The 14,065-nt window shown below is 39.2% G+C and overlaps 1 protein-coding gene across 17 annotated transcripts in view; it reads right to left on the bottom strand.

The window, feature by feature from the left end:
• The window catches only part of LOC103543488 (5-hydroxymethylcytosine binding, ES cell specific), a 70,912-nt gene that overhangs the window by 33,640 nt on the left and 23,207 nt on the right, over positions 1 to 14,065 (bottom strand). For all 17 annotated transcript variants that reach the window (XR_011522242.1, XM_070557606.1, XM_070557615.1 and 14 more), the window contains one exon: positions 750 to 931. Coding sequence is in view for 16 of the 17 variants with exons in the window: in XM_070557606.1 (XP_070413707.1) it covers positions 750 to 931 (182 nt within the window). In the remaining variant the exon portion in view is untranslated. The remainder of the gene's footprint in view (positions 1 to 749; positions 932 to 14,065) is intronic.

The following is a 14,065-nucleotide window of genomic DNA, read 5'->3' as shown; positions in this document are numbered from 1 at the left end:
CAGTAATCGGCAGCAATTTACTTTTCTTAACAGCATATGAAATAATGGTACATTTAAAAATCAATCTAATCATCTTAGATTAAATGAAATCAGAATTTATTTTAAAGTGAATTAGCAAAAAATAGAGCCACTGTATCACACGAAAGCCTAATTTCCACAGAACGCTTAGGACAGGGCTAAAACAGGTAATACGTGCAGCACTGTATTCTTTTCAGAAAAACATCAAAAATCACTTCTCAGAGCACTCAGATCTGGCAAAAATTGTGAAGGTGTTACACAAGTATAGTCAGTTCTGCTTATGCTCATTTTTAAAATGGGAATCTGTTCAATGTAATTGATACACTAGGGAGCAATTTAAGCATAACAGCAATAAAATGAGGCATGCCTGTATTTATTGCAGTGTCTATGTATTTCTTAACTGCTTAATGTAGAAAACTGTGAGACTGTTTTTAATAACTTCCTATTATTTTTTATGTGTCACTGACAAAGTTTTTAAGTGTTGTCTCCTTAACCCCACTGTTCTCATAAGTTCTGGGTTTTCACTGTACAATTTTGCATAGTGTGGTGATTTTTAGGAATGCATGTCATATTATAGCCAACTGACGATAAATGTATTTTGCAAAGCAACTGCTACTCTCTAAATCTGTACATACACAAACTTTAAATTCCAAAAGCTACCTATCTAAAAGCAAAGAGAACAAACCCTCCTCTGTATCCTTTTGAACCCAGGGATAAGAAGTGTGACTTGCCTTTGGTGGATGTCATTCAAGACTTTGCAGGCATCCACTGTGATGATGGTGTAGGAATACAGGTGGTCTCCTCCCTCTGGGGGCTCCCAGCAGTCAAAGATCCCAGCCATTGTCAGCACCCTCCAGTTGTCCCAGACTTTGTTCCAGTCCTCTGGACTGTCTGCAGCACCAATGCTGCCTGACTAGAAGCAAAATACATGGGCATACTAGATGCTTAGCAGCCCCCTCCTACATGCAGGCTGGGTACTAGAACAGACCTAAGAGCATAGCAATCATTTTAGAAGTAATTCAGCCCAAGCCTTATTAATTCCTCTGGATCCAATTTCACCAAAGGAAAGAGGGTTGTTGGAAAATACCCACCAAAGAGATACATTTATGGCTCCTTAACGTTTTCAGTATACAATTTAACTCCTTCAGTGGGCATTCAGGCCCTCCATGATCTGGCCCATCATTCTAGCCTCATTAACAATGCTAATGTGAACTAAACCCAGCTGTTTGTGAATGACACCCTCGTGCAATTTCATGCCCCAGTATCTTGCCAAAGCAAACTTCCTCTGCCCAAAATGTCCTTCCTACCCTTTCTCATCATGCCAACTCTTACCTGCCATTGAAGATTCAGTTCAAGGCCTAGAATACAGTAAGCTGGAAAGAAAGTCACCTCCATCCTAACAATAAGAAAAAAGCTAGATAATCTAAGAAATTATAACTTTTCTTAAACTCATCAGAGAACTGAGGTGGCAGGACAACCAATTAGCCTGAACTTTATGGAAAGACAAGGGCCTCCAAAGGGAGATGAGACACAAGTACAGGTGTATCTTGTTTACTGTGCTTCACTTTACTGTACTTTGCAGATATTGCATTTCTACAAGGTGTTTCTCCCCAACGCCCCTTGGTACACAGTTGTATATTTTTAGTTGTGGGTCCTTCTAGTTGGGGCATGTGGGACACCACCTCAGCATGGCCTGACGAGCGGTGCCACATCTGCGCCCAGGATGCGAACTGGCAAAACCCTGGGCTGCCGAAGCGGAGCACGCAAAATTAACCACTCGGCCACAGGGCTGAACTCAAGTATTTTTAAATTAAGGACTGTATATGATTTTTTAGACATAATGCTACTGGCACACTTAATAGATTACAGTATTGTGTAAACATAACTTTATGCAGTAGGAAACCAAAAACCTCATGTGACTCGCTTTATTGCAGTATTTGCTTTATTGCAGTAGTCTGGAGCTCAACCTGCAATATCTCCGAAGTCTGCCTGTATTGGCTTTACTGGTGACAACAGGAGGAAGTCAAGGCCTTCATGCAGCAGGTAAGAATTCAGAGAAAATTATTATCAAATTGCTAAAAGCAGAGTGTGGGTTAGCCTGGGAGAGTACAAACTCCCTGGCAAGTGCAGAAATCAGGGAAGTTGGCATCACCTCGCAGACTCTTCTCTATGGACCTCTCCAGGTGCTCGCAAGAAAGACTGGGGGCAGGGCAGGAGACTGGAGAAAGCCATTCTTGCTGGTGCAAGCAACGAGGGGAGTTCTGCTTCAGGAAAGGCATGAGGCCTCACCTAATCACTTGTCCTCTAAGGAACAAAAGCCTTAAGGGGCCAGGGGAAGGGTAATAAACCCTATTGCCCCTAAGATACAGGCAAAGACCCACTGATGCTGAAGAAGGGTAAACAAAGAAAACCTTCTACTCCTCTGGGGAAGGAACAGCATCACTGAGAAAGCCTGAGAGCCAGGGACACAGTTCTGTCTAAGACAGACTGAGCCAAGACGACAGACAACTCTCTTCCCCCTTCAGATTAGCAAGCACCAAGTGACAAGCAACAGCAGTCCAATTCTGGGGAAGGAGAAAGAGCATGGAGAGATCCTCTCTAAAGCGAAGACTCAGAGGGAAGTACTACAGCTGAAGGGAGCAGGCTACTGAGAAAAAACCCTCTGGAAAATCAACCCTCACCCTAAACACAAGGTGGCACCAGAGAAATTTAAAGCCTGTGGTGAACAAAGGCAATCAAACAATAAAACCCAAACCCAGTTCACTATCTGTCAAGATCTATTCAACTTCACACATTAATGGCCTACTACAAAGCAAGTGTATTCATTTCCAGGCATAAATATTATTTATCTCGGTCTCTGTCCTACATACTATGTCTGGAAATCGATCAAAAATTACAAGACAAAAAAGCCAGAAAGAATAATGAACTGCCAAGAGATACAGAAATCAACAGAACCAGAATCAAGAGATTACATTTCCCAAAATGTGATCCCAAAATTACATTTCCCAAAATGAAACTATCAGACAGAGAATTTAAAATAAGCATAGTTATGGGCCGGCCCAGGTGTGCAGGGGTTAAGTGCACACATTCCGCTTCGGCAGTCCGGGATTCACCAGTTCAAATCCAGGGTGTGGACATGCCACCGCTTGGCATGCCATGCTGTGGTAGGCGTCCCACATATAAAGTAGAGGAAGATGGGCATGGATGCTCAGGGCCAGTATTCCTCAGCAAAAAGAGGAGGATTGGCAGCAGTTGGCTCAGGGCTAATCTTCCTGAAAAAATCAATAAAATAAAATAAAAAAAGTAGTCCATCATCTCTGGGTTTCATAGTTTCTTTTGAGAAGTCTATTCTAATTCTTTTGCACCTGGATCCGAACCAGCGAACCCTGGGCCACTGAAGCAGAACGTGCACATTTAACTGCTGTGCCACCAGCCAGCCCCATGGACGACTTTTTTAAAGTGCTAGAAAAAAACTCCAAAAAACTGCCAACCCAGAATCCTATACACAGTCAAAATGCCTTTCAAAAATGCAGATAGTGAGGGCCAGGCCCGTGGATGAATGGTTAAGTTCGTACGCTTCACTTTGGCCGCCAAGGGTTTCGCCAGTTGGAATCCCAGGCACGGACACAGCACCGCTTCGCAGGCCACGCTGAGGAGGCATCCCACATGCCACAACTGGAAGGACCCCAACTAAAAACACACAACTATGTGCTGGGGGGCGCTGGGGAGAAAAAGGAAAAATTTTTAAAAAATCTTAAAAAAAAAATGCAGATAGTGGTTGTCAGGTGCTGGGGGAAGGGAGGGATTAATAATGGGTATAGATTTTCTTTTTGGGGTGACAATAATGTTCTGAAATTAGTGATGATGGTTGCCCATTTGGAATATACTAAAAACAATTATATACTTTAAAAGAGTGAATTTTACAACATGTGAATTATTTCTCAATAAAAAAAAATCACGATGATTAAAAAAATGAAGAACTAGATACTTTTTTGGACAAGAAAAAAATAAAATTCATTACCAGCAGGCTTGCACCACAAGAAATAGTAAAGAAAATTCTTTAGGGAGAAGAAATATGGTACCAGAAAGTTGGATCTACCCAAGAAGTGAAATCCATGAAAATGGCTAAAATAAAGGTAAACGTAAAATTTCCTTTCTTATTTTTGTCACTCTAAAATATAATTGACTGTCTAAAGCAAAATAGTAGCAATGTATTATGAGTTTACAGCATATGAAAAAGTAAAATGTATGACAAGATACCAAAATACACCAGGAAGCAGGAATATACTATTGTAAGATCCTTATGCTATACAAGAAGCAGTATATTATTTAGAGATTATTATTAATTTAAAATGTATATTATGGAGCAGCTACTAAAAACACTTTAAAAGAAGTAAAAATAATAAGCCAACAGTGGAGGTAAAATGCAATCATAAAAAATACTCAATCCAAAAGGAGACAGAAAAAAATAGAAGAAAAGGAAAAAAGAGCTAATGAAACAAAGAGAGAACAGCAAAATAATGAATTTTTAACCCTATCAGATGAATAATTACATTAAATGTTCTAAACACTACAAACTTCCCTCCTCTAAGAAGCCTTCTGTGATGCCCCAGTCTGAGTTATATGCTGTCCTCTGTGCCCCGACAACCTCATAAGCAAGCCTTCCCTGAGTATTCAACACTAGTTTGTGATTGTTGATTTGTCTGTGTCTTGGTGGTAAAGCTTCAAGGATAGAAATCATGTCTGACTGAACTTCCAGGAGCCAAGCAGGGCACAGTGGTATATGGTGAATAAGTGTCTATTGAATAAACAGATAAATTTTTATAGTTAAGAGACTAATTGTATAGAATTGAGGAAAATATCATCCTAGTTCACAGAAGTCCTAACAGTGTCTCAAGAAGAGTGCCAGAGGAAAACTCTTTTTGAACATACAGTTCCTAATTTATTTATATATTTATTTATTTATTTTTGGCTGAGGAAGATTTGCCCTGAACTAACACCTGCTGCCAATCCTCCTCTTTTTGTATGTAAGTAGACAGCATGGCATGGCCACTGACAGACATATGGTGTAGGTCCATACCTGGGAACCAAACTTGGGCCGCAAAAGCAGAGTGTGCCGAATTTAACCACTAGGCCACCAGGGCTGACTCTACAATTCCCAATATAAAGATGGAGAAGCAAAAGAATGGAAATCTTATGGAGTAGCTCCCTTGAGTAATAAGCCCCAGAAGATCTGATTTACAGTTAACTTTAAATGGACGAAAATCACAATGGAGAATCTGGGAAGATGGCAGCCTGAATGTACAGCCTTGTCTCCATTCCTAGAATAACAAAACAGCCAGGACAAGCATGCTGGCTCCTCTGAGGCAAGAGTAAGGGCCAGTGGTGTGAAGAAGGACTGGGGCAAGGACCTTGCATTTAACAGATACTTCAAGAGGGTAGGAAGAAGCCTGAGGATTCTCTCAGAGGAGCCATACCTGTCTACTTGCTACCTAGGGTCCTTAGAGAGGCTGCTGCCAAATGCTGTCTCATCTCTCCAGTTGGGTGAGACCTGGCTGTAGAGAGGCCGCCTTCCCTTTCCTTGGAAGATGGCTAACACTTGGCTTATACATTGACTGGACACAAATAAAACCAGAACTGGCTCTACCGTTTATACCCTGATAGTGTGCCATTGTTGGAAAACTGTAAATATACATAGGCACACTGAGGAATGCACAACTATAAGCTGGCAAAGAAAAATTCTAGCCTATCTAGAGGAACTAGGTAAACCGTAGAGAGGAGACTGAGTTAAGAAAAGTAGACCTAATGGGACAGAGGAAAAACTAACAAAAAGGTAATGAAAATATTCAGTGAATGGATGTGGATAACTGGATAGATATTGGGAAAAAGAAATAAAGTTAAACCCCTACTTTATTCCTTAAACAAAACAAAATCCAGATAGATCAATGATTTGACAATCCCAGTACATTTCTTGTCTATTTACTGACAATCATTCAATACTTTTTCCCCTCTCCTCAAATATCCAACACTCCCTCATCATCCTCACTCTCAGCTGATGACTTTTCTTCCTATTTCACTAGCAAAAGAGAAGCATTCAGAAGACCGCTTCCACATGCTTCCTATAAGTGCATCCCCCCACCTACTATATATGTTGTCGTCCCTCCCCTTTCTTTTGGTCTATGCTTTTCACTAGGTCTTCCTCTCCTCTGGTGCACTAGATCCCATTCCTTCTTACCTGTGCAAGGACGACCGTCTAGTGACTTACACTTTCTCCCTGCTCTCTACTGCATTATTTCCAACAGCTTACAAATATGCTGTTATTTCCAACTGTTTGTTGCTACTATGTAAAAATATTGTTGATTTGTGTACATTGACCCTGAGGAGAAAGTTTTCTAAGGTACTTGCATTGTCCAAAAACAAGTAAAAGTATTATTCAATACCAGATTTAGGGATATATTTAACCAAGGAGGTACAAGATTTATATAGTGAAAACTATAAAATATTGTTGAAAGAAATTAAAGACAAATAAATGGAAAGACACCCTGTGTTCATGGATTGGAAGACTCAATAACATAAAGATGGCAATTTGGGAAAGACCCCAAATTGATCTACAGAGTCAATGCAATTCCTATCAAAATTCCCAGTCTTTGCAGAAAGAGACAAGCTGATCTTAAAATTTATATGGAACTTCAAGGAAACCCAAATAACCAAAATAATCTTGAAAAAGAACAAAATTGGAGGACTCAAACTTCCCCATTTCAAAACTTACAAAAAGCTATAGCAGGGTACTGCCTAAGTATAGATATATAAACCAATGGATAGAATTGAGAGTCCAGAGATAAACCCACCCATATATGGCCAATTGATTTTTGACAAGGATACCAAGGCCATTCAATGGGGACAGAATAGTCTTTTCAAGAAATGGTACTGGGATCACTGTATAACCACAGGCAAAAGAAGAAGTTAGACTTCTATGTTGCAACATACAAAAAAGATTAATTCAAAATAGATCAAAGATCTAAAAATAAAGCTAAAACTACAAAACCCTTAGAAGAAAACAGAGGAGTAAATCTTCATGACCTTGAGTTTAGCAATCGGTTCTTAGGTATGACACTACAGGCACAAACAACAATGGAAAAAATAGATACACTGGACTTCACCAAAATTAAAAACTTTTGTGCTTTAAAGAACACTATCAAGATAGTGAAAAGGCAATCCACAGAATGAGAGAAAGTATTTGCACATCATGTATCTGGTAAGAATCTAGTATCCAGACTGCATAAAGAAGTCTTACAACTCAACAACAAAAAAGACAACCCAATTTAAAGGACTTGAATATGTATTTTTACAAGGAAGATATGCAAATGGCCAATAGGCACATGAAAAGATGGTCAACGTCATTAGTAATTAGGAAAATACAAATCAAAACCACAATGAGATACCACTTCACATTCACTAGGATGGCTACAGTTTTTTTAAAAATGAGCAAATGACAAGTGTTGGCAAGGATGTGGAAAAACCAGAACCCTCATACAATGTGGGTGGGAATGTAACCCAAAAGAACTGAAGTATACTTGTATACTAATGTTCACAGCAGCATTATTCAAAATAGCCAAAAAGTGGAAACAACCCACATATCCATCAACCAACGTGGTGCATCTATACAATGGAATATTATTTGGCAATAGAAAGGAAGGAAGTAGTGATACACACTGTATGTATGAACTTTGAAAACATCATGTTAAGAGGTCAGACACATAAAAGGTCACATATTGTATGATTCCACTAATACGAAATGTCTAGAATAGGCAAATTTATAGACACAGAAAGCAGACTAATGATTGCCAGGGGCTGGAGGAAGAGCGTAACAGAGAGGGACTGCTCAATGGGTACAGGGTTTCTTTTTGGGGTGATGAAAATGTTCTGGGATTAGATAGTGGAGGTGGTTGTACGACATTGTGAATACACTCAAAGGCTTGAATCACACACTTTAAAATGGTTATAATGGTGAAATTTATGTTACGTAAATTTTTACCTCAATAAAAAGTTTTAATTATAAAAAATATTAATCTGAATAAAAACAAGAGTGGCATCCTGGAATTAAGGGAGAAAAAGAGAGACCATGGACAATTTTTTGAGGTGGCGTTTCCTCCTCTCTGAAAATTTAATCTCCACTCTGACCTCCACCTTATCTAGTACCCTTCCCTCATAAAAGAACTGCTCCTGAGTACAAGAAAGCCCTTAAGGGGAAAAAAGTAATCAACAATTATTTGAAGGATAAACTTCCGGACAAAGCATCACAGTAGCCATCTGACTGCCTTCAGACAAACCAACAATTTCTTACCCCAAAACAACACAAGAGATGGAGTATTGGTGACCAACCACATTAAGGATTAACCATTAGGGACAAAAAGGTTTCATGCTGTTTAACAATGTTAGATCACTGTATTAGGGAGTCACAGGATTTAAACATTCCAATTATAGTTCTTTCCCTCAAACCTAATTTGATCAACATGTACCCTAGTTAATTACCATAAAATAGCACAAATTTCTGTTTCTTGTCCATACCCCTCAGAAGCAAGGGCTCATGTTGTATGATGAATGAATGGTTGTTAGGCAAAGTTAAAATAAGAGTCTCGGTTAACAAGACAGTTTTTACATTTCCTCTCATGTCTCAGTTTCTTCATCTGGTAAAATGAGAATAACAGTACTTTCTTCACAGGGTTATAAGTACTAAATAATACACATTAAGTTCCTAGAAATAACCTGGCTCACAGTAAGTGTTTAATATTTAACTATTTTTATAGATCAGTCTTTTCCTCCACCAAATCATGCCTGTATTAATAGATTGGCTAGAGAGATTTTCTGAGGGTGAGGCAAATGCTCTTGACTATGAGAAGTCCCCAAAATAAGATGACACCACTTGAAGAACAAATAATTTCCAATTTTAACACAGCAAACTGCAGTGAGAGAACACAAATGCTTTAGCAGTGTCAAAGTAATAAATCTAGGGGCTGGCCCTGTGGCCAAGTGGTTAGGTTCATGTGCTCCACTTCGGCGGCCCAGGGTTTTGCCAGTTCAAATCCTGGGCATGGACATGGCACCACTCAACAAGCCATGCTGAGGCGTCGTCCCATATGCCACAACTAGAAGGACCCACAACTAAAAACAATATGCACAACTATGTGCCGGGAGGCTTTGGGGAGAAAAAGGAAAAATAAAATCTTAAAAAAAAAAAAAAAGGAATAAATCTAATTAAAATGAAAACATGATGCTGGCATGTGTGATCTGTTTTTAATCTCCTTATAATGTTATATGAATAGGCTATATTTGCTATTTGCCTTAAAATGAAAGTTCTATGAGGGAAATGTTAAACGCAGTCATGCACTGCATAACGTTTTGGTCAACAAAAGACCACATATATGATGGTGGTCCCATAAGATTAGGACCATAGAGCCATGTGTGTAGTAGGCTATACCATCTAGGTCTGTGTAAGTACACTCTACGTTGTTTGCACAAAGACAAAATCACCTAATGACTCATTTCTCAGAATGTATCCCTGTCATTAAGTGATGCATGACTGTATAAAGTTACTATATCACCTAGCAAATCCACACCTAGGCATAAACCCAAGAGAAATTAAAAGATATATCCACGCAAAAACTTGTACATGAATGTCCAAGTAGCATTATTCCTAACAGCCAAAAAGTAGAAACAACCCAAGAGCCATCTACTGGTGAATGAATAAACAAAATGTGATCTATCCATCTGAACAATGGATTATTCAGCCATAAAGCAATGACACAGTGATACATGCTACAACATAGATGAAACTTGAAACATTATGCTGAGCAAGAGAAGCCAGACACAAAAGACCACATATTATATGATTCCATATATATGAAATGTCCAAAACAGGCAAATCTAGAGAGACAGAAAGTAGATTAAGTGGTTGCCAGGGCTGGAAGGAGTAGAGAATGGAGAGTGTCTGCTAATGCATATGAGGTTTCTTTTTGGGGTGATAAAAATGTTCTAAAATTAGATAGTGGTAATGATCCACCACTCTAAATATACTAAAAAATCACTGACTTACATACTTTAAAAGGTGAATTTTATGGTAAATTCTGACTCAATAAAGCTGTTATTAAAAAAAAAAAATGCAGTGACGTCAGCATCATGGCAGAGTGAACTTGCCCAGGACTCCCTCCCCTACAATATACAACAAAAAGGAGCAACCATATTCCAACGAAAAACATCCTAACAGCACAAAAATCCTCTCAGAGTCACAGCAGCCACATGACAGAGGGTGGAGAGGCTGGAGCCCCCCTGAGAGAAGCTGGAACGGCGTAAGACAGAACTTCACTCCCTCCCCTAAAGACTGCAGTTGCTGCTGCGGGAGGCTGCAGGAGGGAAAGAGTTGGGGAGGGGTCGCGCTTCTGCAGGATCACCCAGGACTCCCTGAGCCCCTGCAGCCTGGAGGGAGGCCCTATAACCGGGTGAAAGCTTTCCCACGGGGTGACCTTATGAAACCAAAACCCCAGGAGACCAGATAGGGAGAGCATGCAGGAGAAAGCGCCACTCCCCCAACCTGTTCTGCACCATCTCGGCTGAAGGTGGAGGGCTCAGAACACATGGCTCTCGACCCCCACCTGGTGGCAATAGGCTGTAACTGCAACCAAATAATATCACAATGGGAAAGTCCTGGCATTCCAACATCAGACACTACATCAAGTCTCCAGACCAGAGAGAAAACGACAAGCACCCAGAACTCAGTCCTGAGGACACAGAAACATGTAAGCTAAACAACAATGAATTCAAAATAGCTATCATCAAAAAACTCAATGAGGTAAAAGAGAATAAAGAGAAACAATTCAATGAGTTCAGGAGCTACTTCACAAAAGAGATTGAAACTATAAAGAAGAATCAATCAGAAATATTACAGATGAAAGACACAATGGAAGAGAGAAAACAAAATATGGATTCCCTGAATGCTCATGTAGACACCATAAAGGAGTGAAACAGCATAATCGAAGACAGACATGTTGAAATGCTCCAGACAGATGAAGAGTGCGAACTAAGACTAAAAAGAAATGAAGAAGGTCTCAGAGAAATATCCGATTCAATGAGGAAATGCAACAAAAGAATTATAGGTATTTCAGAAGGTGAAGAGAAGGAGAGTGGAGCAGAAAGCTTGTTCAAAGAAATAAAAGCAGAGAACTTCCCAAATCCAGAGAATGAGAGGGAAATATGTGTGGAGGAAGCTTCCAGATCTCCTAGATTTGTCCATGTAAAAAGACCTACTGCAAGGCATATGGTAGTAAAAACGGGCAAAAAATGAATAACAAAGAAAGAATACTCAGGGCAGCAAGGCAGAAAGAAAATAACCTACAAAGGAACCCCATCAGGCTTTCAGCAGATTTCTCTGCAGAAACCTTACAAGCTAGGAGAGAATGGAATGACATATTCAAAACTTTAAAAGATAAAAATCTTCAGCCAAGAATACTCTATCCAGCAAAAATATCCTTCAGATATGAGGGAGAAATTAAATCTTTCCAAGAAAAACAAAAGCTAAAGGACTTTGTAGCCATGAGACCCTCCCCCCCCGACCCCCGCCAAGAAATCCTCAAGAAGGCCCTCATACCTGAAAAGAGAAAGAAAGGGAGAAAGGGGTCACAAAACACAGAGTAAGGAGAATCAGAATAGGATAGCAACTATTCAACTATAGCATTAGGCTAAAGGGAAGGAAAACACCAAAACAAAGACAATCTTCTCACTTTAACCACCAACTCACAATGCAAGTTGGAATAAGCTATGAGAAAAACAACTTAGGAGGGGAGGAGGAAGGGGACTGAATCAATTTAGACTAAGGAAATAAGATGCCATCAGAAAACGGACTATGTTATACACGAGATTCGGAATACAAACTTCAGGGTAGCCACTAAACTAAAAAGCAGAACAGAGACATAAAAAATAAATAAGGAAAAAGCAAAGAAACACATCATAAAAAACTACATAATTCAATGGGTAGACCAAAACACACAGGACAAGAAACAAAGGAAATGCAGGAAAACTAGAAAATGAGTGATATAATGACAGCATTAAGCCCTCATACATCAATAATCACTCTCAGTGTAAATGGATTGAATACACAGAGTGGCGAGATGGATTAAAGAACAAGACCCAATAATTTGTTGCCTCCAGGAAAAACATCTCAGCTCCAATGACAAATACAGGCTCAGAGTGAAGGGGTTGAAGACGATACTCCAAGCTAACGGCAAACAAAAGAAAGGAGGTGTCGCAATGATCATATCATACAAAGTAGACTTCAAGATAAGGCAGGTAAAGAAAGACAAAGAGGGGCAATATATAATGATCAAAGGGACATTCCATCAAGAAGAAATAACGCTTATAAATATCTATGCACCCAACACAGGAGCACCAAAGTTCACAAAGCAACTATTATCAAACCTAAAAGAAGCTATTAATAATAACACAATAATCGTAGGGGCCACCAACACCCCACTCACATCATTGGACCGATCATCCAGACAGAAAATCAACAAGGAAACAGTAGAATTAAACGAAAACCTAAAACAGTTGGACTTAATTGACATATATAGAATACTCCATCCAAAAACAGCAGAATACACATTCTTCTCAAGTGTGCACAGAACATTCTCAAGGATAGACCGTATGTTTGGAAACAAGGCAAGCCTCTATAAATTTAAAAAAATTGAAATAATAACAAGTATCTTCTCTGATCATAATGCTATAAAGCTGGAAATTAATTACAAGAAAAAAGGTGAGAAAGGGACAAAGATGTGGAGACTAAACAATATGCTATTGAACAAGCAATGGATCACTAAAGAAATTAAGTGAAAAATCAAAAAATATCTGGAGACAAATGAAAATGATAACATGCTATACCAACTCATATGGGATGCAGCAAAAGCTGTATTAAGAGAGAAATTCATTGCAATATAGGCAGGCCTTAACAAACAAGAAAAATCCCAAATAAGCAATCTCAGATTACACCTAACTGAATTAGAAAAAGAACAAAGCCCAAAGTCAGCAGGCGAGAAATAATAAAAATCAGAGCAGAAACAAATGCTATTAAAACAAAACAGGCAATAGAAAGGATCAATGAAACAAAGAGCTAGTTCTTTGAGAAGATAGATAAAATTGACAAACCCCTAGCCAGACTTACAAAGAAAAAAAAAAAAGCTCAAATAAACAAAATCAGAAATGAAAGAGCAGAAATAACAACAGACTCCACAGAAATACAACAGAGGTAAGAGAACACTATGAAAAACTATATACCAACAAAATGGATAACCTAGAGGAAATGGATAAATTCTTAGACTCTTACAACCTCCCAAAGCTGAGTCAAGAAGAAACAGATAATCTGAATAGACCAAGCACAAGGAAAGAGATTGAAACAGAAATCAAAAGCATCCCAAAGAATAAAACCCCAGGACCAGATGGCTTTCCTGGGAAATTCTACCAAACTTTCAGAGAGGATTTAATACCTATCCTTCTCAAGCTATTCCAAAAAATTAGGGAAGATGGAACACTTCCTAACACATTCTATGAGGCCAACATCACGCTGATACCAAAGCCTGACAAGGACAGCACAAAAAAGGAGAACTACAGGCCAATATCACTGATGAACATAGATGCAAAAATTCTCAACAAAATTTTGGCAACCCGAATTCAGCGAGACATCAAAAGGATCATACATCATGATCAAGTGGGATTCATACCAGAGACACAGTGAGGGTTCAACATCCACAAATCAATCAACGTGATACACCACATCAACAAACTGAGGAACAAAAACCACATGATCATCTCAATAGATGCAGAGAAAGCATTTGACAAGATCCAACAGCCATTTATGAGAAAAACTCTTAACAAAATGGGGATAGGAGGAAATTACCTCAACAGAATAAAGGCCATATATGACAGACCCACAGCCAACATCATACTCAATAGGCAAAAACTGAGCGCCATCCCCCTGAGAAGAGGAACAAGACAAGGATGCCCA

The sequence above is a fragment of the Equus przewalskii genome, chromosome 9 (assembly GCF_037783145.1).
Source record: "Equus przewalskii isolate Varuska chromosome 9, EquPr2, whole genome shotgun sequence".
Lineage (NCBI taxonomy): Eukaryota > Metazoa > Chordata > Mammalia > Perissodactyla > Equidae > Equus > Equus przewalskii.
This window is presented reverse-complemented; position numbering and strand designations above follow the sequence as displayed.